The sequence below is a fragment of the Rhinolophus ferrumequinum genome, chromosome 16 (assembly GCF_004115265.2).
Source record: "Rhinolophus ferrumequinum isolate MPI-CBG mRhiFer1 chromosome 16, mRhiFer1_v1.p, whole genome shotgun sequence".
NCBI lineage: Eukaryota > Metazoa > Chordata > Mammalia > Chiroptera > Rhinolophidae > Rhinolophus > Rhinolophus ferrumequinum.
Window position 1 is genome coordinate 19,249,707 of NC_046299.1, and position 24,816 is coordinate 19,274,522.

The following is a 24,816-nucleotide window of genomic DNA, read 5'->3' on the forward strand; positions in this document are numbered from 1 at the left end:
TCCTTTGACAAACAGTGTGTAAAATCCAAATAAATCCTGACTCATAGAAAAGAAAGCATCAGTGATGTTTCAAGTATACTGTTGCTAGTCAATGGGATTTTTCATCTATTCCCTATAAAATTAAAATTACTTTAAAAAATGTGATTCAGTGATCAGTGTCCAGGTATATAAACGTTCATCAATGCCGTTTTGTTTCTTAATCACGAAATCACAACCATTGCTTTCTAGGGCTTGCCCTCCACTTTCAGAGTTTTGTTCATGTCAGTGGGAAGCATATGATAGCATCTGACTCTAACAGATTTTTAAGTTACCATTTCTACTGGTTTCATGTACTCTGTGCAAACTTTTGCAGAAAAGCATTGGCATAAGTAAGTGAGCGTGTGTAAAGAGAGCATATGACAAATACCAGCCATCAGCAGGTATGACAAATGCCCTGCTCTCGGAAGTAAGGTGCTTACAGGTGGAGGCGTGACCACCTGCATAGATCCCAGTGGGCTAAAGTGTATGAGGGGAGATGACAATAGTAACACCACCGATCAGTGTGTTGTCTAAACTGTGCATTTTGCATTGGGAACAAGAAGACCCTTGGCTGGGACAGGAGTCTGAAATTATCTTCATAGAAAGCCTCATGTCATCGAAGTCCCATGTACAGTTGTAGCTAATTCAAGAGCTGGCAAGAGGTAAAATGTAGAGGAACTTGAAAAAGAACTTCCCACCTTTCTTAATATCACTCCAGCGCCTCACCCCCGGTGTCACTTGGTTATGTGTTGATTCGGCAGCATTTCATAAGCACAGAGTTGGTATTTAATGTTTTGTAGCCACTATAGTGCTGCCATTAAACATTTAGCTTTTCACCTAAAAATATTTAATTACAAAATAAATATATACATATGTTTTCTATGTCTAAAGAATCAATTTAGATCATCACCCCAATCCTCCCTCTTTCTCCATCCAGTTGTGGTCTGATCAGTATTCATGCTTCCATTTTTCATTTCCTGGTGAATAATTATGTCAAGAAAAAAACATAAAATTAATTTGGGACGTTGTTTTTATATATGATTTCCTACTAGATACGTTGTGCTTCTGTTTCCTTTTTCATTTAAAAATGTATCTTAAATATCTTTCCAAGTCAGAAAGCATATAAGGCTCCTTCCATTGAATCACTTTTAATTTCTGGGATTATTTAGTCATCCCCTTTCATGGACATTTTGCTCCTTTCCTATTTTCTGCCACTATAAACACTGCTACAATGAACATTCTCATACCATAATAATTGTTATTAAAAAACAAAGAACAGTAATTATTTTTTTTTGACAATTGGACAAATCTGCTAACTTACAAAGCAGATTCTTCCCAGCAGGTCTTTGGTTCCTAGACCTGTGTGTCCAGGTTGACAGATGTCTCCCTCATGAGGGTTAAAACACTAGCTTCCTGCTCGCACATTGCCAGGGAGTCCCACACATTAGAGATTCATTTTATTAACTGTCATCCTCCTTTAAAATACAAACGCCAATGGATTCTGTAAGGCAAAGCTGAGAGGAAGGGTACGTAGGATTTCCCAAATTAACAAACTGAGGAAAGTCATTCCAGGCAAAAGAAACAAGAGATGACTTGGATGAAAAGGACCACACTGGTATTTTGCTCAAGGACAAACCTTGCCATCAGTGACTGGAAGTCTTAGGGTTAAGGAGCCACCATGTACCCTAAGTCTCTCTAATGCCAGTTTTAAGCCATCCCTGGGCATCGCCTGCTCAGTCAGTACAGAAACTGTTTTAGCTTCAGGCTGGGATGAAGCGCAAGGTCAGCCTGAGAGTGAGTGCCTCCATAAATGTTACGTCCCAGACGCCTCACGTCCCTCACCCTGTCCCTTACAGCAGAGCACAAGTGTATTCATGTGGTCAAAACTTGAATTAAATGATGTCTAGTAAACAATTGTTCCTTGTCAGTAAACCTTAACAAGCAAATCTCCCAGCATCACCTTTCTGAGAGTTTAGTTGAAAGCACGCAGGTAAACCTTCCTTTTCCTTTAATTTATTTTTTTAATGCCTCACTTTATAAATGGTTCTGGTTGCTTTCACAGTCAGCTTAATACTCTGTATTTATAGCAGTGTTCTCAGGTTCATTCACTTCACCCTGATGGAAAAACATTCTAGCATCGGTTAACATTATGCCCAATAGAAATGCTATTGAGGGGATGCCGAAATATTTATCAGCTTCGCTGTGTAGATGGTTGTGCAATTTTTGTTTCAGTTCTTGGTTTGGACTTAGAAAAGATAGTTGGAATAAGAGCTGAAATGGGTGCAGAATGTACCTCCAGGTGGCTGTGGCCACCAGTCCTTAGTCCTTGGTCCATGGAACAGCGTGGTATGAGCAAAGTTTTGCTGTGTCCTCCACTGTAAGCTGTCTGCCTCTATTCACCCTTTTCCCTCACACCTTCCACAAGCCATTTCGTGGAAAGCAAGGAGGCTCGTACTAGGGCCTCAGCTTGTTATGGATGGAAAGTGAAATACAATGGGAGATGTTGTGTTTGGTGAAAAAGAGAGTTATTTTAAAGTGAAACAAATAAGGGTTTTTATCCAACCTCTGCCATTTACCATTATCTTTAGCAAGTGACTTCCTTTCATTGAGTTTTAGTTGCCCAACCTATAAAATGTTGCTATTTGCTTGTGGGGTTTAATTAAACCTAATACTGTATATAAAGCATGAAGCAAAATGCCTACCACGTAGTAGTCACTTTACAAAATGCATCAGCTAAGGACTTCTCTGGAGTGAAGGAATACAGAGGGGGAAACTTCCTTTCATCATGGATCTATAGTCCAGGCATTTATTTGATACTTAATAGTTACTCTAATACTGAGATCTAGGACATGTTTACTCTAAGCCTTGGTTTTCTCATCTGTAAAATAGAAATAATAACCTGCATAGGCTCATAGTCACATACTTAGAAACCACTGTACACCAATACGCGTGTCTGTCCCTTAGTACCTCAGTACCACTCGATGCAGAGAACACACTTATCTGATTAGTGAACAAGTTCCTTTTGTTCAAATAAAATGAAATCAGTATTCAGTGGTATGTTTTCTTGCATGTTAGTACCCCAAATTCATTTCTCTTTGTTTTTCCATTGGTGTCTATATATATCTCAGTTTGCACATACACAAGCACAAGCTCATTTAGTTGTACTTATATATGATTATATTTTGTTTATACTGTTTGGGACCCAGGGAAAATGCTGCAAATTTAAGTTGCTAAATCAACTAGGACATCGCTTGTTTCTTGCCAACCATAAAAAATTCTGTAAATATAAAATGATGTAGGCATTGGGCTGGTTTATTCTAAGAAATCAAGATACTCTTTTCAAGGTATAGATTTTTTTTCTTGCTATTAAGCAAAAGATATTTCTAGGTGTGTTAAAAAAAAAATAGGTGTGTATAGAAATTTCTGCCCGTGGAGTTTGTTTAGAGGAGCCATTAATTCCTCCTGGAACAATGTAAAATGTGACAGCTTTTATTGTTCCTAGGGGTTAGTTTCTCAATATACAACAGGGATATTTACTCAGGAAGCTTAAAAAATGATTTTAAAATAGCATTAATTCAGTGCCTATATAAGAACATTTAGTGGGTCCAGAAAAAATATAGACACATAAATTCTAGCAAAATCATAATCTTCATACTGTCAATATACATTTGGAATGTTTTAAAATGCTTTCTATAAACATGTTCCTCCCTACATCAGCCGTGGAAACACACCCTGGATAACCTGCCATTGCCCTGGAGTTGCTATTTCCAGGGTCTCTGGGGGCTGTGGTCTTTTCCCAAGTGACTGCATCCCCGTGTCTGATGGAGATTTTGATGTTCCGTCTGATCTCCTCAGCGAGACTTGTCACTGTGCATCATGGAGAGTAATTGGTCCTAGACGTGGTGCATGTGTTTAAAGTCCACAGAAAGGAAATCGCTTGCATTACTTGCAGACAACACAGCTCACGTAGCTGTGTTCTAGCAAAGTGTGATGCAGGCTCACAGCAGAGACTCAGTAATTGTGCTACAAAGTTGACTCCTCGGAGTACCTTTCTTAGATGGGGTCTTCCACATTTTCATGGGCCTGTACTCGGGTTGGGAAATGAAGAAGAAGGTTACTGTCACTGTGTGTGGAGAACTAGTTCCTCACACAGCTGTTCTTGCCACGTCAGTGGAATTTGCATTACCGATCCTCATTCAGGTGGTCTGTCATACTGGCAAGAGACACCAAACTCGGTGCAGAGGTCCAGAACTGCTACCCGTCCCCTGTGTGACCTTGGGAAACTCTCTAAACGTTATCTCCTTTCCCTTGTGTGCAAAACGAAGGGATTATATTGGATGATCTTTGAGACTCCTTCACGCTCTGACACATCCATGACCAATTTCACATGGCCCATAATTAGGATTCCTCGGACAGCAGGTACTCAAAAGAAGGGAGAATGGCTTCATATAAATTAGTTGTACAACCTGTTGGCTCTGACAGTGGACTCCATGAGTCATTCTCATGATTCTCTATTTTAAGTCATTTACTTTAGCATGACCGTAGGTCCCATTTCATCACGTTTAAAATGCACTGAAAATGAAATCACATTCCATTTAATGTCCAAATTAAACGACTTGTGCTTCCATCTTCCTTAATGCAGGAAAAGATTTCTTCCCTCCACCTAGTCTTCTGTCTCATGACAGTCCCCTAATTCCAATGTCTGCTTACTAATTTTAAGGGAAAAATCCTGAGAATTATTGCCTTCAGGAGAGAAACTTGGAGAACCTGCCTAGCCAGCCATGGGACCCAATTCTTTCTGAATGTTGATGTTATGGCTACTGCATAAGATTATTGTTGAAATATGGGTACATTGGGTCTAGGAAGATTTTAAATCTTAGCCATGCATTATACCCAGAACTAGCCTCTTCTCTTTTCCCAAGGCTTTCTCCATTTCTTGTTTCATTAACTCGAGTATCATTGTAACAAAGCAGTTTTTCCTTGAAAACAAAGGCATATATAGAGTACATTATGTAGTATAATCCAAGAAACTAAACTATTTAAATTATTCTCATTGTGAGCACAAGGAGAGACACCCTAGTTTAGTGACAATAAGACCAGCCTTGGCTACAAGCAGACCTAGAGTTCCCGCTCCACCTTGCGACACTACGGTGAAAAAAGGGAAGAGACAACTTTACAGAAAAACCTGATTTCTAAGGGTAATTTAAGAATGGGTAGGAACTTAAAAGGATGAAATAGCATTTCAGGCAGAATGAACAGGCAAAAGGCTTGTAGGCATGGCGTAAGCTCAGGAAGTGTGTTGGGCAGTGAAAAGAGCTGAAGCTAGAAAAATGCATCGAGGCTAGACTGTGGGCCTCTACTTTCAACCTGAAGTTTACCCTTTATGAATAAGCCCACAGGAAGTTTTGAAGGATTTTTAAGAAAAGAATTGATATGGTTGGATTTGATCTTAAAAGAATCTTGACAATAATAGATAGTATAGCTTCTAAAGTATATATGTTAATATATATATATATTCTAAATATATATTCTAAAGTATTAATGTTAATATTTTAAATGCTTTTTACTGAGTTTTGATATTCTGATATTTGTTATGTTTTTACCATGTGCCAGACTCTATGCTAAGCCTTTTTAAATGCATTATCTCATTTAATCCCCCCAAGAGCATTATGAAAAGATTCAGTAATTTACTCTGTTTTATACGCATAGATCACAAATATTAGAGAGAGACTGGTAAATTGCCCAAGTTCTTATAGTACGTAAAAGCCAGAATTTAAACTCAGGCAATTTGATTCCACAACATTAGTTTTAACCATCAGGGAGAGCAGTGGTCTTCAATCCTGTATGCATGCTAGAATCACCAGGGGAGCTTAAAAACAAAAGCAAAACACAATGATGCCCAGAAGTCTCCATTAAATCATACCTCCTGGGGGCAGGGTCTTGACATCCATTTATTTTAAAAGTGCCACCAAGTGATTCTAAAAGCCAGACAGGGTTGAGATCCACTGAGCTGTACAATACTGTCACCTTAACATATACTGCATAGTCATAAACATGTGTATTGCACCCAAAATCACAAGTCAAAAAAAAAAAAAAAAAGTACCACATAGTAAAATCACATTTTACTCTCACAAAGAAAAACTATGGCCTTCATCTTTTTTTAAAGACTGGCAGGCATCACAGAAGCACAATCAAAGAAGGCAGAGGTAAAAAGGAAAAGATGACAGGAGAGTATCAAGCCAGGAAGGAAGAGAGTAGCTGAAATAGGGGTTATTGAAGTAATAAGACACTGTCTACTGATGAGCGGTTGGTAATATCAAAGGCACATTTGCAGAATGTTTCCTTTTCAGTAATTGTACAAAGACTCCCTCGCCATTACAGAGCACTTTTCTTCTTGGTAGATTGAAGACTGCTTTACCAACTAAATGCATCCCAGTAATATTCAGAGCTTAGGTCCAACATAATCATAAGTTGCCTTGTTATTGTGGAGGTAGCAGCCCCATTTAATAACATATTAAATGCATTATTCATTTATGTAACTCAGACCCAGGGACAGCTGCTGGGATGAAAATAGAACCATTCTGTAATGTAAAAAGCAGGTGTGTGCTTACTTGAGTAAATTAACTCTGTATTTCTGCTCAATTTTCTTCTAAATTTCAGGGACACGTCTGGTAGGGCTAATGTGGTGCCATTTTCATCCAGGAAATAAAATGGTTTCAGAATGGTTTTTAATGAACATTTGAAAAAATTACCAACAGTCTTCTCTGTGGCAGAATCCCAGGGGGAATGGATTCGTGCTTTGGATTTAAACAGAACTGTTGCTACAGGATTCAGGAAAGCCTGGGGCCATGATTGGTCAGAGCAGCGACAAACAAAAGGAATGTTCTCTAGCTGATGACAATGTTGATGGTGAGCCCCTGCCTCTAGAGCTGTCTTCTAAGACAGAGTCACAGGTGTGCTTGGATGCTAAGTGATTAAAAATCATATTCCACCATTCATTTGCATAGTACCTTGCTTCTGAAACATGCAGGGAGTTTCTCATGCACAGTTCAACTCACTGGGACGCAATTTTACTCTGTGACATTGATGGTCATTTTCCTGCTACCACTGCTGTTAGCAGAATGCCACCAAACTCCAACGTCAGCACCTTTTCTTTTTTTCCTTTCTCCCACCTGCCATGATTTTCTCTTTTAATCAGCATACACTCATAAGCATCTGCAATGGATTTTTTTAAACTACCAGATGGGGTGATGTTAAAAATGCTCAGACATGACCAGTCAGAATGGGTAGGGATCTTAGTGAAGGAACAGGAGTTCGGAGGCTGCTTGCTGTGCGAGGTGTTAGGTGTTAACCCTTTAGTTGCTGGATTGTAAGGAGAAGCATGGCCTCCAAAGACGGTGATCAGCACAGTGCTTGGAGGGTTTGGGGGGAGTGGTAACGACCAACGGCTATGCAGCTATTTCACCATTTAAAATGGTACAATCATTCCAGCGTGTATCTCCTAATTATCAGCCTTGCATGTCCAGGGCTCAAGGATGCCCTCAAGGAGCTTAAAGTTCATGGTCACAGACAGAGAAACAATCAGGCAAGGCATAAATTGTTCCTATCAAGTAAATCATAAGGATTCCTTTCAGAGTTGACAGATCGGATGATATTACTCCACTTAATGACTCAGCACAGTGCAGTGGTAAAGAGCGGACGTGTTCTAGGGACAAATTGTCTAAGGTCCTGGCTGTGTGATCTTGAGAAAACTAGTTAACTTCTATGAATCTTCATTTCTTCACCTGTATAGTGGGAATACTAACACCTTCCTTATTAGGTTTATTTTGAACATGAATGAGAAAAGTCATGTTAAAAACTTAGCACAATGACTACCCTAGAGCCCAGTAAGCTCACTCTAAATACACATAAAATTCTTACTATTTTATTATCATAGTCAGGAAAAGACAGGAGATAAACTGTAACTTAAAGTATAGGTATGTTTTAGGCAGCTGATGGAGCATGGAAGCAGAAGGAGCAAAAGAAAATAAGTACTTCAAGAGCATTGAAAAGAAGGTGTGGTTAGAACAGATTCAGATTGTTGGGGAGAAAGAGTCCAGAAAAGTAGAATGAAGTTAGCTTGTGGAGGGCTTCGTGCACAAGATTACAGGATTTTCTCCTATCCTAAGAACACTTGGAAGCCATGAATGTTGTGAAACTGGTAGGAGAAATAATACCAATATTAAATTAAAATAATTGGTAACATTTCATAAGCACCTGCAAATAGTCAGGGTGTTTTAAATTCTCTGTGTACATTAATCCATTTAATCATACAACTACCCTGCAAGGTGAGTTAAAGATTAACAGTTGGTCTATTCCATTGCAATATATATTACTCCTTCTAACACTTAATTGTATAGCCTTTGAAGTATCTCTTAGGTTATCCTTGTATGTCCCTTCAACTAGAGTATAAACTTGGTGAATGCCAGGACCATGTCTTCCACTGTTGTGCATTTCCCATACCTCTGAAGTGAGATGACTCTTCAATTATACTAGTTAATAGGTGCGATATGTTACTATGATGATTTGTCTCTTTGTTGAGTGTTTTATATGAGTTAGCTGTAATCCTCAGAGCAACATGAAATGTAGTCATCGATAGCCCTCAGGGCTGGGCAGTAGGTTCAGTGTAAAAAATTGGGAGTATAAATAAAACATTGAAATTAAAATTAAAACAAAAAATTGGGAGAGATCCGAATTATAATAAGCTGGATTACAACTTGAGCTTTTCTCCATTTAGGTATAGGAAAGTGGTTTCCAATAACTGCACTGATGGAGTGAGAGAACAGTACACCGCCAAGCCACAAAAGTGCCCGGGGAAGGCCCCGCGGGGGCTCCGGATTGTCACTGCAGATGGAAAGCTGACCGCAGAGCAAGGGCACAATGTTACTCTCATGGTGCAATTGGAAGAGGTAGAACTCATTCCCATCTTTCCTCTACCTTCTGGCGGCAGTGATTTTTCCTACGACATAATGTTTCTTTTTATATATCTCCTTTTCTGGGTTTTGTTTACATGTTTTCTTTTTTATTTTAAATGTTTAAAAATTGTATTTTATTCTACTTTTTGTTCCTTGTTTTTGTTGTTGTTATAATTTCACCTTCTCTGACATATTTCTTCAATTATTTTCATTTTACTGCAAATTGTTCTTCGCTCCTACTTCATAGCTCACTTCTTGGTGGCTCTTTTTTGATTTAGCCTTGCCTTATTGGCACTTTTACCGAAAAGTTTTCTCAGAATACATTAATGGTATTTAAAAAATAATTTAGTACACACACATACTCAGCCAACCTATAAGATGCTAATTCTGTCTTCCTCTCTCAACCTGAAGTCTTGGCTTTTCTTTTCCAAAGGTAACATACATATAACACAGAGGTCAATCTAAACACAGTTGAGTATACTTTCTTTTCCAGTTGAGTTTGTATTTTTGTAGTACTTTAGGGACATCATCGTGAGCATCAATTTTTTTTGTTTTCTAACTTATGGTTATGTGAAATTTCTGAATATTGGATGAGGGATAAGAAATTATACTATGTATTTTAGAATGTACACAGGTACTTTTGTCATCATGTAAATAAGGAAGATGGTCTCTAAAGGAGAAACCCTTTCATGAAATGATCGCAATTATTAAACCAGACGGTCCTCCCTTCATCCATGTTTTCTGAGTACCTAAAATATGGCCAGCACATTGCCAGGCCTTTTAAATATACAGGAACTCAAACAATTAAGAATGGTACTAGGCTTAAGATTTACAACGTTTATTTCTAGCTTTCTCTTCTGATAGTTTAGTGGTTTACAGTCTTGAGCATGCGTGAGAATCACCTGGTGAGCATGTTAAAATAGTTTTCTGGGTACCATCTCCAAAGATTCTGATTAAGTAGGTTGGGGTGGAGCCCAAGAATATGCATTTCTAACAAGGTTACAGATTATGCATTGTGCTTTAAAGAAAAAAAAAAAACGCAAACTCAAGGGGGATAGACTAATCGGAGAGATGTGGGAGTGTGACTTGAAGGGGGCAAAATGAAGCAATTAGGATAACATTGTCAGGTTTGATCAAAATTATTAGTATTTTAATTCCTGTAGAAAAAACAATTGTGAAATAATGAGTTTGAAACTCTGGCTCAGATGATGATGGTGCTTCTGGTCCAAGTACCACTTAGAGAACCACTCTTCTCACCTAATACTTCTTTCTATTACCTCCTTTTTATCATACCCAATCTTCTACATTCTAAGGTTCCCCAAAATTCTTCAGTTGGAACTAGAAAGATAGAGGCCAATTTAGGCCAATTGGAGTTGTTCTCATTTCACAGAAATAAAGTTTTGGGGGACTTCGGCCTGCGCTATGACAGATTAGCTTGCAGCAAACCAAATGTATATGTATATATTGTGAGAGGGAGAGAGATAGAGAGATGGAGGAAGAGGAGCCTAAGAGAACTATCAAGAGGATTTGAGAAGCCAAAATTCTTTTTTTAATAGATGGGAAATTCATTGTGGTGAGTCCAACATTTTATGCTATATTTGCCCTCAAGCACTTTGCCAGTTACACTGTATATGAGGTCAGATTTTAGATTCCCAGTAGAAGACCAAACAGAAAGTGTTGGCTAAATAGCTCTTATGGACTCACAGGCTGGGAAGATAAAAGTCAGTTTCAGGGTGACCAAGGCAGTTGGGACTGATGAGGTCAAATTCCAGACAGAAGTTCCCTTATTCTATGCCTTGTTCTCCTTGATTTATTTGACGATATCTAAGTGATGCAGGCAAAATAGAAAGTTTTTCATCCACGTAGAGGATGAGAAGGTAAGCTTAATTTTTAGAAGTATTACATTTTTGGGAGATAAAAGTTTGAGTTCAGGGCCTATCAAGGAGGGGAACCCTGGTGAACACCATAAAACCAGATTAGATTCTTGAGACTCCTAGAAATTTCTACCCTAGGAGGAAGAACAAACCAGAATTATACCAGGCTCTCCAAACCCTGCAATCTAAACTGAAATTATTTCAGTCTCTGAATAGGTTAGGATGATTTCTCCCCACTCTAAATATCTATCAGAGGCTAAAAGAAATCCTCTTTAGAAAATATGAATACAAATCAAAGGTCATACCTTTTGTTTTTTCATATAAAAAGATGGACATTTATTTTTTTGGAAAAAAATTATAGCTATATCAAGAAACAGGACCAAAAGTGGGAAAAAAGCAACAGGAAAACAAACAAACAAAAACAAACAAACAAAAAAACAGTTGCCTGATACATGATCGTTGAAAGAAGATTTGTCTGCAATATGATTAATATGTTCATAAGTATGGGATAAGATAGAAATTTTGCCCTACAGCAGTAATCAGTAGGAAGCAGTAATCCAATGGAAGTTGTAGAAATAAAGATATAATAACTGATACTAAAAACTTTGATGGGTTTATAGCAAACTGAACCAAGATGAATAGTGCGTCAGCTAACTAGAAGAAAGGACAGTAGGAAATATACCATTTGTAGCATAAGAAAAAATGGATAGAAAGTAGAGAAAATAATTATAAGAGACAAATGAAAATGGTGAAAAGGGCTAATACATAGGCAGTAGGAGTCCCAGAGGAGAAAATGTCTGGGAATTTTCCAAAACTGAAAAAAGTGATTAGCATTTCAAACACATACATTCGAGAGAATCTTCAAACTCCAACCAGGATATATACAAAGAAGAACCACACTCATGTATCCTATTCAAACTACAAAAATCTAAAAACAAAAAGAAATTTTTAAAGGAGCCTAGAAGAAAATGGAATGACATTTTTGATATGCTGGGGAAAAAAACAAATGTGAAAGTAAAATAGACATTTTTCAGATGAGCAAAACCTGAGAAGAGTCATATAAGCTGATTTCTATAAAAAGCAATACTAAAGGTAATTAATTATTCAGGCATAAAGAGAATTATCCTAGACAAAAGCACAAAACTAATGGAATGAAGAGCAAGAGAGAGGGCATACATGTGGGTAAATTGAAATTAATAATAACTTTGCAGACCAAAAATGATAATCAGCTATGAGATTTAAAATATATACAAATTAAAATATATGACAACAGGGATACAGTATGTCGGGGAAATTAAATGGAGTTAAAGTGTTTTAAGTTTCATGAAATGTCTGTGAAGAAGTAAAAGTAGTAATTTATATTAGACACCAACATGTCCAGAATGTATATTTTAATATCTAGAGCAACAACTAAAAGAATACTAAGGAAATATATACCTATCACGTAATAGAAAAGGAAATTTGAATAATACTAATTGTCCCTCATTAATCCAAAATAAGGTAAGGAAGAGAGAAAAGGCAACATGCTACAATTGAAACAAATAGAACAAATACTGAAATGCAGATATAAACCTAAATATTGTCAATAATTACATGAAATAAATATTTAAGGATATTTGTGGCTTGCTTAAAAACCCTGTACCTAGCTTGAGATCATGAAGATATACCACAAGTTTTTTCTTTAGTTTTTATATTTAAGGCTATGATTGATCCATCATGAAAAAATTGTTTCAAGAAGGGGCCAGTGTTTAAATATTTTTCCATATGTGATGTGTGTTTAATTAACCTAGCACGATTGAAAGACAGTTATTTTTATACTGAATTGCTATGAGCCTTTGTCATAAATCAATTGACCATGTATGCATGGGTCTATTTCTAGACAATTAATTTTGTCCCATTGGTCTGATTTTCAAACCTGTGTTAATTGTTAATTTTAAATGCATTGCATTTGGGTTAGGCAAATATTTTTTTAAACAGGAAACAAAACCCACCAAATATGAGGGAAAATATGGTTTAATTAGACTACATTAAAATTAGGAGTTTATTTTCTTCAAAAGACACTATTTAGAAAATAAAAGGGTAAGCCCTGGAGAGGAAGAAGGTATTTGTAATACATAATTTAATTTTTAATTATTTTTTTCCAGGTACAATTGACATTCAATATAATTTTATATTAGATTCAGGTGTACAGTCACTAGGTTAGACATTTATATCATTTATGCAGTGATTCCCCCCGATTAGTCTGGTACACCCCTGGCTCAATACATAGTTGTTATAGCATTATTGATTATATTCCTTATCCTGTGCTTTACATCCCCATGACTATTTTGTAACTACCAATTTGTATTTCTTAATCCCTTCACCTTTTTCACTCAGCTCCCCAGGCCCCCTCCCATCTGGCAGCCATCAGTTTGTTTTCTGTATCTATGAGTCTGTTTCTACTTTGTTTATTTTGTTCTTTAGATTCCACATGTAAGGGGTATCATATGACATTTGTCTTTCTCTGTCTGATTTACTTCACTTAACCTAATACCCTCTAGGTTTAGCCATGTTGTCGCAAATGGTAAGATTTCATTCTTTTCTATGGCTGAGTAATATTCCATTGTATAAATGAAATCACCTCTTTTCTTTTTTTAATCTATTTCTCTATTGATGGGTACTTAGGTTGTTTCCATATCTTGGCTATTGTCAGTAGTGCTGCATTGAACATAGGGGTGCATATATCTTTTCAAATTAGTGTTTTGTATTTCTTTGAATAAAAACGCAGACATGAAATTGCTGGGTCATAAGGTAGTTTTAATTTTTCTGAGGAACCTCCAAAGTGTTTTCCATAGTGGCTGTTCCAATTTGCAATCCCACCAGCAGTGCATGAGGGTTCCCTTTTCTCTGCATCCTCGCCAACACTTGTTGTTTGTTGATTTATTGATGATAGACATCCTGATAGGAGTGAGGTGATATCTTATTATGGTTTTAGTTTGCATTTCTCTGATAATTATTGATGTTGAGCATTTTTTCATACATCTGTTGGCCATCTGTATATCCTCTTTGGAGAAATGTCTATTCAGGTCCTCTGTCCATTTTTCAATTGGATTATTTTTTTTGGTGTTGTATGAGTTTTTTATAAATTTTGAATATTAACCACTTATCAGATGTATCATTCACGAATATCTTTCCCCATTCAGTAGGCTGTTTTTTCATTTTGTTGATGGTTTTCTTTGCTGTGGAAAAACTTTTTAATTTGATATAGTCCCACTTGTTTATTTTTTTATTTTATTTCCCTTGCCCGAGGAGATATATCAGAAAACATATGACTAAGAGCCATGTCAGAGAGTTTACTGCCTATTTTCTTCTAGAAGTTTTATGATTTTGGGTCTTATATTTAAGTCTTTAATCCATTTTGAGTTTGTTCTTGTATATGATATAAGAAACGTAATACATAATTTCAATAAAGGACTCATACTCAAAAAATATAAATAAATTCTACAAATCAGTAAGAAAAATTTTGGCAAACAAATAGAAAGTGACTTAAACAGTCTTTTCAAAGACGGTAATCAGACAGCCAATGAGTACATGAAAAAAATCTCAACATCACTAGTCAACAAGGCAATGTAATTTAAAACTGTAATCTGATATGACTGTGTACCCATCAGAAGATTTATATTTAAAAAGGCTGATATCAAGTGTTGTTGAGAATATGGGGCTACTGGTCATTCATACAATGCTGTTTGGAATGCAGATTGATACCCTCACTTTGGAGACCTGTTGGACATTAACTACTATAGCTAAACATATGTACAACCTGTGATCTAACATCTCTACTCCTAAGTATATATTCATCAGAAATGCATACAAATATGCACCGAAATATGTGTAAAATAATACACATGGCAGAGGTATTTATAAGACCTCAAAACTGGAAATAAACATTCACCAACAGTAGAATGGAGAAATTGATTGCAGTATACTTATAAAATGGAATACCGTACAGCAATGAAAAATAACAAACTATGGCTACACATAAAAACTTGTCCCCATCTCATATCCAATACTGAGTTAAAGAAATCAGACTGAAAATATTCGTATTGGATAACTCTAATTAAACTGCAAAAATAGGCAAAGGTAATTTATGATAGAAGTGAGAAGATTGTTACCTTTGAAAGGGGAGTGAAAAGGGGGATTTGAGAGGTACTGGCAATTTTTAATTTCTTGGTGATTAATGGATACATTTACTGAGTAAAATTTCAGTTATATATTCATATTTTTGCATTTTTTTCTTTATGTGTATTATGTATGCTCAACAAAAAGCTTACTTAGAAATCATTTTGGAAATATACATAAAATTCAGTGCTTTGTATTTAGGTTTTTAGGGGCAAAAGGAAAAAGAAAGAAAGCTTTTTTGGGACTCGTAGGGAAGAAAGCTTTTTTGGGACTCGTAGGGAAGGATTTTGAGGGCCAGTCCTATACTGTATGATGAATGGAAGGTCCCTTTCACAGAGACATAAGGAACTCGATTACGATACTCAGAAGGACATCATTTATTGAAACAGCAGATGCTCATGCTGGAGCAGGCTTCGGAATTCAGGTTTTTGTTTCATTTTTAAGAGCACAGTAGAGGAAGGTCTGAAAAAAGAACTCACTCCTGGTCAGCTCTGATCTTTGTACAAATGGAGCGTGCCCTCCAGCGGTAGAGGCCAGGCTCTCATCTGTTCAACTTTGCTTTCCATGTAAGACCATTGGGCATCACAAACTTGGCTAAATGATGTGGGAGCATATTGGGGAAGCTAGTTCTAAGATGTGTAAATCGGCGCCTTCTGGGTGCAAGAAGGGAAAAAAATAACAAGTCAGTTCATTCCACTTGAGTGGGCAAAGCTGCAACAGCAGGGGTGAAATCTATTGCCTTGAGCTGTCGGAGCTGGCCCCTTGATGCTCTTATGTCCGAGTTCAGAGCACCAAGATGAAAGGACCACATCAGGAGGCCTTGGGGACCTCACATTTGACTGGGATTCTGTGCTAAGGATTCACAGTCTCCTCTTGCGGAAACAAACTCAGTTTCTTTATTAATCTCTGGATTATATATGTAGGCATGGGCGATTCATGTGATGAGCAGTGAAGAATAAAGAAAAGCAGAATGTCCCTGAGAAGCTGGGGAGCATTGAAATATGACACAAGGATCACAACAATTTGGATATGCTGCGTTTATTGAGCATGAACTGTGGTCCAGTTTGTCAGTGCTTTCATGGATTCTCATTTAGTTCTCACAGCAACCCTATGAGAATAACGATTGTCATCATTGCCATTTTTAGCTGAGGCACAGAAAGTCAAAATAACTTACTGAAGACCACAAAGCAATAAATAGTAGAGCCAGGAGTCAAATCCAGGCTCTGTGGTATCTTGCCTTTCTATTATTTTCCTATGGTAGAAAGAACCGTTTTGTGGGAAAAAAATTCACCTAGTTCTAAGGCTCCCTAGAAACACTTGGCTGGAGCCAAGTAGTAACAGAGATAAAGGAGTAGAAAGAATAGACAAAATTATCTGTGCCCCAGTCTGGCTGGCCTATGGCTGTTCCTATATTCTTACATACTAGTCAATATGTAAACCAAGATTGTCCCCTGATTTTCTGAGAATCTTCATGGCTTGGGATTAGTTTGTTGAAAGCTATTTCAGCAAAGAAATTCTCTCTCAGGATTTCCCCTCTGTGCAAAACTATGCCCTTATTGAATGGTGACTGTGTATCTGGCACTGTTTTATCCAGTCTAAAGAATATTGGAAAACATAGGATGTGAATGCAACACTCAAAGAATTTACCTTCCATGTATACCAAGCTTTTCCAGAGGTTTGGGTACAAATTAGGCATATGTGTGTGTGTGTGTGTGTGTGTGTGTGTGTGTGTGTGTGTATATACACGTATATATGTGTATATATATATATACATATATATATATTCTTGTTTTGTATCAAACTTATCTCTCTCTCTCTCTCTCTATATATATATATATATATATTTATACACACACACATATATAAATTTAATACAAAACAAGAACAAACAAAAATCCTTGACATGTACTGGCAGTACATGGAGTCTCTATATCGACAAAATTTCTAAGAGTCCACCTCTCATTTGAATTTGATACTCCTAAACTTACTTTTAATATAGTATCTCACTCGTGCCCCCATACCTAGTGCCAATTCTTTATAACTATAGGGATATTAATACCATGCTTTTGATGCCCCTAAAGCAGCAGGTCCTCCAGGTGCTAAAGGGACTGAGAGGTTCTCTGGCACAGTCTGATATGACACTGCAGTGTAATTAACGCAGAAGTCTCCCTTCTCTAAGTAGGTATAATATTTTGCCATTTGGACACCAAAGAGTGTGCTTCTGTGCTTCATGTTTTTTTTCTACGAGCCCTGTAGACTTGTCTTTTGTCTGTGGGGCTAGGCTGGTTAGGGACTGATGCAAGCTTCCTTTCATTGCTCCTAGTGAATTACATACAATCCCTCCCTCCATGCATGTCAACTAAAGCATTACAGACCCAAGAATCAACTGTTCCAACAAGTAGTTAGACGTGTGTGTCTATTTGTTCTTCAACAAATATTTTACTAAGTTCCAATTTCATATCATATACTTTTCATTAATGACTAGACATAGTGCTGTTTGTGGAAACACATGTTTTGTATTAGCTAGGACCTCTGCTGTATGAAGTTTTAAACAAAAATCTCACCACATGAAATAGAAATCACTAAATATTTTACATCCAGTCAAAACAAAAAGGAAATGTACTCAGGATATTGAGTACATTTTTTATTTTTATTTTTTATTTTTAGCATCTGCCAATAAACTGTAAATATCATTAAGGTAAAAACCATGTGATTCCTGGTTGTGGCTCTAGCTCCTCTGCGCATCATGCCTCACACATTCATAGGAACTCAATAAATATGTGGGTTTGGATAGGCTTCCCCAGTAGACATAAAGCCCAAACTTAAAAGGAAAAGACTCTTAAAATTTGAATAACATCCAAAACCTGTTAAAGTCTTCATCTGAAATCTAAATCCCTTCTTTTATTCTGTACTAGTATATGTCCCAATTCTAATGTAAGGATATCAATGAAAACCTTGCTAAAACCAGAGCACAGATTAGAACTTCTTACTGACAGAAGATAATCGAAGGCAAGGTGCACTGATGCTAGCTGGTAACTCCATGTACAATAGCATGTACCCAACACAGAATTTTGCAGATTTCCACAAGTGCCACAAATAGAAATCCTTCCTGCAAATAGCATGTGAAGCCACCCTTCGCATCTAGGTGACAAAAATGACTCCATAACACAACTCCTTCAAATCCCACAGCTTGGCTCACCTGATGGGTTACTCCAAGAACCACGGAATTATTGAAGCTGATGAAAAGCCCATTGTCAGGAACCCCACCCCTGATGCTTTTTCAGGGTTCTCTCCAAGACACCCTAATGAAAGAACCTTCATGAGATGCAACAAGGTAAAGGAAACACTTGCTTCCTCCATTCCAGACTCATTATGGCAGATCCAAGAAGAAGAAGCGCGCGCGCACACACACACACGCTACATCCATGCATCATTATGTCCTTAAGGAAAAAGAACAGTTCATCCAGGGACCAAGTTAGAAGGGAGAGGAGGAGTCCACGAAGTTGTATCTAAAAAGCCAAACATTTTCCAATTACACCGCAATTTTAGGAAGGCAATCAAAGGTGTTTTGCACTGAGACCCAAGCATTCGGTGAGAGGTGGCATCTCTCTGGAAACTTGCTCAAGATGGATGTTCTCTGGACCACTAACGAGCACCTAATGTGCTTATAGACTTTCTGTGCGATAACTCGGCTTCCCGGCGAAATCCAATGCGAGACCCTGAAGGTACAGAACGGATGGCGCATGGCCTAATTATTCTTAAGAACTCAACAAAACTGATTTGGAAGGCATTCATTTGAGAGGACTGCTAGGCTGAAGTAGTGTCTGCATGTTACAGAAGATAATTAAATATGCTTTAAACAGCCGTAAGAATAAAGAGATGCAATTCACTGCATAATTTAAGACTTTTAAATTAAATCTGAGGCAAGAGACGAAAATTAAAACTTTGATCTGTATCTCATTGTTTTAATACTTTAATTTACGTACAAAGACTGGAACTGAATAAAGAAAATTCACGAGTCTAACTTCTGTGAGATTTAACTCCAAAACATGAAGGTTGTGTCCTCATTAGATGGATTTCAATGACCTGTGATAATCACATACATTGAAAGACTTATGGCAGGATGAAAGTGACCATAATGTAATAACACTTCTTAAATATTGCAGGATGCTGCCAGCCATCGGATGGCAGAGAAGATGACTCTTGATAAAATTTTCTGTGAGACACTCTTTTTTGGAATTCATGAAAGGATTTGACCTACTTTTTCATCTGAAGAGGAATTGGGCTGTTAGAGATGGTACAAAGAGTTAGCAGGCAGTGTGAAGCCTAGGCAGATACCGGTTTCTAAGCCAGCCCCGTTCTGACTGCAAAACCTCAGCTGTTTTCTCCTTCCAAACAAAGGAACGGGAGCTGATTTCTGTGAGCCATGGGGATTTAAGAGGCTTTCTCATGTATTATTCCTTACTCCATTCAGCTTTATTCTCTTTGACTCTAGTAAGGTAATCAAGCCACTTCATTTCTTCTCCCTTGTTGCTTCGGGTTAAAAAGGGAAGAAGGAAATGGGGCCAGCGAGGTAGGCATCTTTAGCCAGAGGCCTAATGTCTGAAATTCAGGTTGGATTGGTTCGCAATTCTTTCTAAGGCTCCTCTTATCTCTCCTCTTAATACTGATCCACATATGTCAGGGTATTGCTATTCTTTAGGGTTTCAGGGAATAGATATTTGCGAAGAGCTTCAGTCTGCCTTGACAGACAAAGAGAAATACCTGTCTTATTACTGAGAGTTCCAGTTCAGTGAACATCCCAAAGGCTGGAGTCATGAAATAGCCTTCAGTTTGGGTTTTCAATCTCTTAGTCTGACTTCTTTCGGCCCTGCCACACTGATGTCCCACTTCATCTTCCTGTGTGGCCACCAGCCCTGAATCGGGACTTCACCAAACCACACAATTCTTGTGCAAGGGTGTCACTTCCTCAGGTTGCTGGCTTTGTACTTTACCGTTCATTATTCCGTGACTCTCTGCTACACCAGCTCAGTCCTAAGCGCAAACCACCATTAACATGCATTGGAAAGTCTCCACCTTGTGGCAGCAGTGATTGAAAGAAATTCTACATCTTTACCTTAGAGCTGAGATTATTTCAGCAGCCTGAAGGGATGTAGGCATATGTATGGATGTCCAATAATGCCAGCAACAAGAATAGTAGACTGATAAAAATGACAGATTACGTGGACTAGACGTGACAATTAGGATTATCACCCTGCCCAGCTTTAATTTGCAGGTAAAGAAATTGAGGTCCAAATGGAAAATGCATTTCAAAAGGACAAATAACTGGGTCTCCTAACTCGTAGGGTACCACCTGACTTCTAGAGGGTATCTCTTCCACATATAGTACCTCTGGAGACCACTGTAAATTCACTTAGAATTCACAACAACCTAATAATGTGGAAAGGTGATGAAGTGAAATCCAGGGCAAGAAATCATATATCAGTTTCACAGATGGGATCTTATGATTTGATTAAGTCCACCAAGTGATGCTAGATATAAAAATTTTGGAAGCTATTTAAAAATGTTGACAGCATAACATAAAACAGTGCAATGATCCCAGTGGTGGTGGTGTTGATGGTGGTGGGACGTGCATTCTCATTCGTTAGTACAGACTCACCAACCTGTTAACAGTGTAATATCTGTGTGGTAAGATTATGGGCAATTTGAATTTTCTTTTCCCTCATTTTATGTATTGTTTACATTTTCTCAATGAATATACATCAGGGCTTTTCTCTCTTTTTTCTTCTGTCTTCTAATAAAACTACCATATTTCTATTACATATTTTACTACTAGGAAAAAAACTCATCACATGGGTTTATCCCTAAAGAAATCTTCCTACTACTTATTTTTTTAAAAGTATAATTTTGTTCTTATTGCATATCTGAATGGGTTAGGGTGGTTTTTTTAAGTTATTCAAAACACTTGTAAGATTTAAGTCATTTGTCAGCCCCATAGTTTTCCTTCCAAAGCATACTGAGGTGATGGTATCAGTATAGCGATGTCCTTTATCACTTAAAAAGTGTTCCCAAAGCACAGTGGGTCAAGATCCTGACCTCTCCGTAGCACAATGTCTAGATGGAGTACAGAAGCTTTGGCGTATAGTCTTTTATCTGCTTACACAAGCCAAATGTTCCGTCTGCCCTATGATATTCTGTTTCATTCTAAGCCAGACACCAAGTATAGAAGACATGAAAAGGAAATTTGAAAGTTAGCTGTCCATTCAAACACATGATGCAAACACTTTCGCAAGTGAAGGATTAAACCATTTTGTGATATTCCATTGGAAGTGTTTGGTCTGAGCGTTAGATGCAGAAGGGTGTGGATCGCTAGGCAAGTCCCAGGGATCAGAGTCCTCAAAGAAAAAGCCCAGTCATCTGCATTTCATCAGAGAGAAGGTGAAATATCATGTATCCACTGAAATGTTTTGGTGGGCCCCAAGTCTGGTCTCCCTGGCATCACTGGCCTTGTCATACCTGAGTTCTGTTTAGGTTATAAAACCTCATCCACCGTCCTCCTCCCTGTTGTGAATATCCTCCCTCCAGGTCAGACCATCCAAGTTCACTGTTGCCTTCATTTACGGAGAAGCTTGGGGGCCTGTGCATTTGGACAGACACCTCTGCTATAGAAAACCATCTCTGAATAGGTAAGAGGAGGAGGCGACTCTGCGTTCTGCAATTATGCCGACATCTAGATATTGTAGGATTGTTTTCTAGAGCTCAGTTTTGACATAGAAAAGCAGCTCACAGGGCATGATTCAAACCAGACATTTAGGAATCACGCTCTCCCAGCTAATCTAGTGAGGCATCCTCAGATTTCAACAATGGTAGCACCTCTTGGATGGGATCCCGGAAAGGACCAAGAACCTGCTTGGGAATAGAATACAGGGCGTGTACAGCTGCCTTTTGCCATAGACTGGTGTGCCCTGTGCTAGAAGGGCTCAGGTTACCATTATCAAATGGCAGGTCCAATCCAGGCACAGCAGTTGATTTCTCTTCAGAGTCATCTCACTGTTTGCTAAACACATCGACAAGGGTCTTTACAGACATATCTTACAGCTTCCATGGTGTTTTACAGAGCCTGGAATATTCCATTGAGCTCCTCTTACATCGTTATTTAATGAAGAATTATGTTCATGTTGGCATTCTTCTAAAGGCTTTTAGTTCCCGAGGCTTACTAAAGCTCTCTGGTTTCACATGGGACTGACTCCATTCTACAGTACCCACCTGGGAATGAGCACAAGAGTAGAGTTTGAGTGTCTTCTGTGAACAAGTAAGTAGGAGAGCTGAACTTGGCGTTAAGAGGAGTGTGGTTCAAACTAGTCTTGTGACTCTAGGCAAATTGCAGCAGTCTTTTAAGTCTGAGTCCTTTAGGGTTGAAAATTAAATGAGAAATACTAAAGAGAGAGCAGTTGTAATTTCTGGCACAGTAGACTTTTAAGAAACATTCTCTCTCTTCTTCCTTCGTGACCATCGGCATAATCTAGAACAATCTTACTAGCACACTTTATATAAGAAGTCTCATGCCAGAGTTTACTCTTAATTGAGTAAGTACAGGTAGATAGCACTTCTCTCCATATACTTATGTCTACAGGCTGATGGAATCTCTTTTTTTGAAGGCCAGGGTACATTACTCCATAGTTGTCTCCTTTTCTGTTTCTTGTTGAGACCTCGCTAACCTGAGTCTAAACCTTGTTGAGTATGCAAGGCAATGGTGAGCTACTTTTATGAGTATTTTATGCTCTCTACCCTCCCTAAATATCTTTAGCCATGAGGAGAAAAGACTGAAATATCTGATTTTTGTTTCTGTAATTTAATACCACTTAATGGTAATTTGAAACCTTACCAAGTGGTCAAAACAGCATTACACTAACAACAGAAATCCAAGATCAAAGTTGGCTATATCCCATCATTAGTCTAAGTAATGTCTGTGTTACTCTCTGGTTATTTTCCATATACTTAATCAATGTTTCAGTAATTAGTATAATGATAAAGATAGGATGTTGTGTTTTACAGTGTTTCTTGTGCCATGCCATACTCTACTGCCCCGCCCCTTTTAAATTTGGTGAAATCTTTATTTTCCCTCATTTATTCCCCCTCTCTGTTAATCCTGCTGCTGCCCCTCTGCCCCTCACTTCACCCTTAATCAGTGGTAGCCTGGGTTATATTGGCCGGCACCTTTCCCCATTCTCATCCAAACACACACAGGCTTACAGTGCATATACTATGACACTTGTTGCCCCTCCCCCCTTTTTTACAAAAATAGTTTATATTATATAGTGATTTCTCTACAATGTAGTTATTTCTGCATGAACTTTAAGGTCCCTTCCAAGCCTGAAAGTCAGCGACGCCTGAGTCAGGCCCACTCGGGAGCTCTGCGGGGAACAAGCTCTGACATACGAGTTGGGTTTCTACCTGCGGTGAGTCCCCCAGGTCTTCAGGAGCGTCTTGGAGTCTCATTCCGGGCTGAGGCTGTCAGTGTTGACTTACTGCAGCATTTGTTTTCCCATTTTTCTCTGCAGCCACGTTATAGGAACTGATAGGTTCACACACCTTTCATCGCTCAGGTTAATCTTGGCTTCATTGTGGCCATTTGATGTATTTGTTTTTCTATTACAGAGTCAGTGGTGTCCTTGGAGAATCCCCATATGGATTTTGTTTGGCTTTTGTGCCTTTCTTGGGCACTTGTTTTGAGCTAGTGTTCTCTGCTCTGTGTCCGTATTAGGGCATGTGACTAAATGGCATTAGATCTAAAGAATTTTATATGATAGTCTAGATATCTGCTGGCCTAAGCTGTGTTTTTGGGAATGACAACATGATTTATTAGACTGAAGTAACTCTCAATTATACACAAGATTTTCCTGACGACTAATTCTCAATGCCTATTGTTTCCTGTGTTCTCTGTCCTCTTTGTGGCCTAAACATGATACCGCTCCCCCACAGGGAAGACCTAAGAATGGTGTATGAAGGGAGCATTTGAGATCTTGTTTCCTGGCAATTGTCATCAGTTTGGCTCAAATAAACTCTTATAAAAATTCTCAAAAAACAAAAACAAAAAAACAAGAGTGATGTATGGAGTTCATGACGATGCACCTTTCCACTTGTAAGCAAAAATGTCAGAGCGGAAAAATCAAGTCAAAGCCAGGAATCGAGTCTAACAAGAAAAGAGATGTCCTGCCTTTGTCATCACCTTTCCCTCTCTCTGAAAGGTATTACAAGTAACTTTCAATTAAAGAAGCTCAACAAGGACTGAGCTGCATGGATAAAGTTAAAAGCACAGGCAGCCTTAAACCCTATCCTAAGTCTCTCACTAGCTGTGAGCTTTAGGTATCTTATTTAAGCTGTCTGTGCCCCAGTTCTTCTGGTACATATATCAAATAGAAACAACATCTGCCCTAGCTATCTCCCAGGAGTCCTAACAGCCAAATGAGATAATACACAGGAAAGCACGTGGATGACCAAACACATTAGAAACACAATATTCAAAATGGATTGAAAAAAAAAAAGAATCATCTGCACACACTGTATTAGATGCTGAGGATTCAGTCATCTGGGCACATCTCAGTCCACAAACTACCCTCATGTTATCCAGCAACTCGTTTTCCTAAGAAGTTAGCGTGTATCGTGGAACTTCTGTTTGTGATTGTGCACCAGTCACTAACAATGGGTTCAGGTCTTCCATTACTGGCTTTATTCATGCATCCTTAGGGCTTAGAATCCTAAAACATCCTGGGAAAACTTGACCAGTATAACAAAATTGAATAAGAATAGCG

The 24,816-nt window shown here is 38.1% G+C and overlaps 1 protein-coding gene across 3 annotated transcripts in view; it reads left to right on the forward strand.

Moving 5' to 3' along the window:
* Positions 1 to 24,816, forward strand: part of SORCS1 (sortilin related VPS10 domain containing receptor 1) — a 467,290-nt gene that overhangs the window by 388,799 nt on the left and 53,675 nt on the right. For all 3 annotated transcript variants that reach the window (XM_033130825.1, XM_033130827.1, XM_033130826.1), the window contains exon 18: positions 8,795 to 8,966. In XM_033130825.1, coding sequence (XP_032986716.1) covers positions 8,795 to 8,966 — 172 coding nt within the window. The remainder of the gene's footprint in view (positions 1 to 8,794; positions 8,967 to 24,816) is intronic.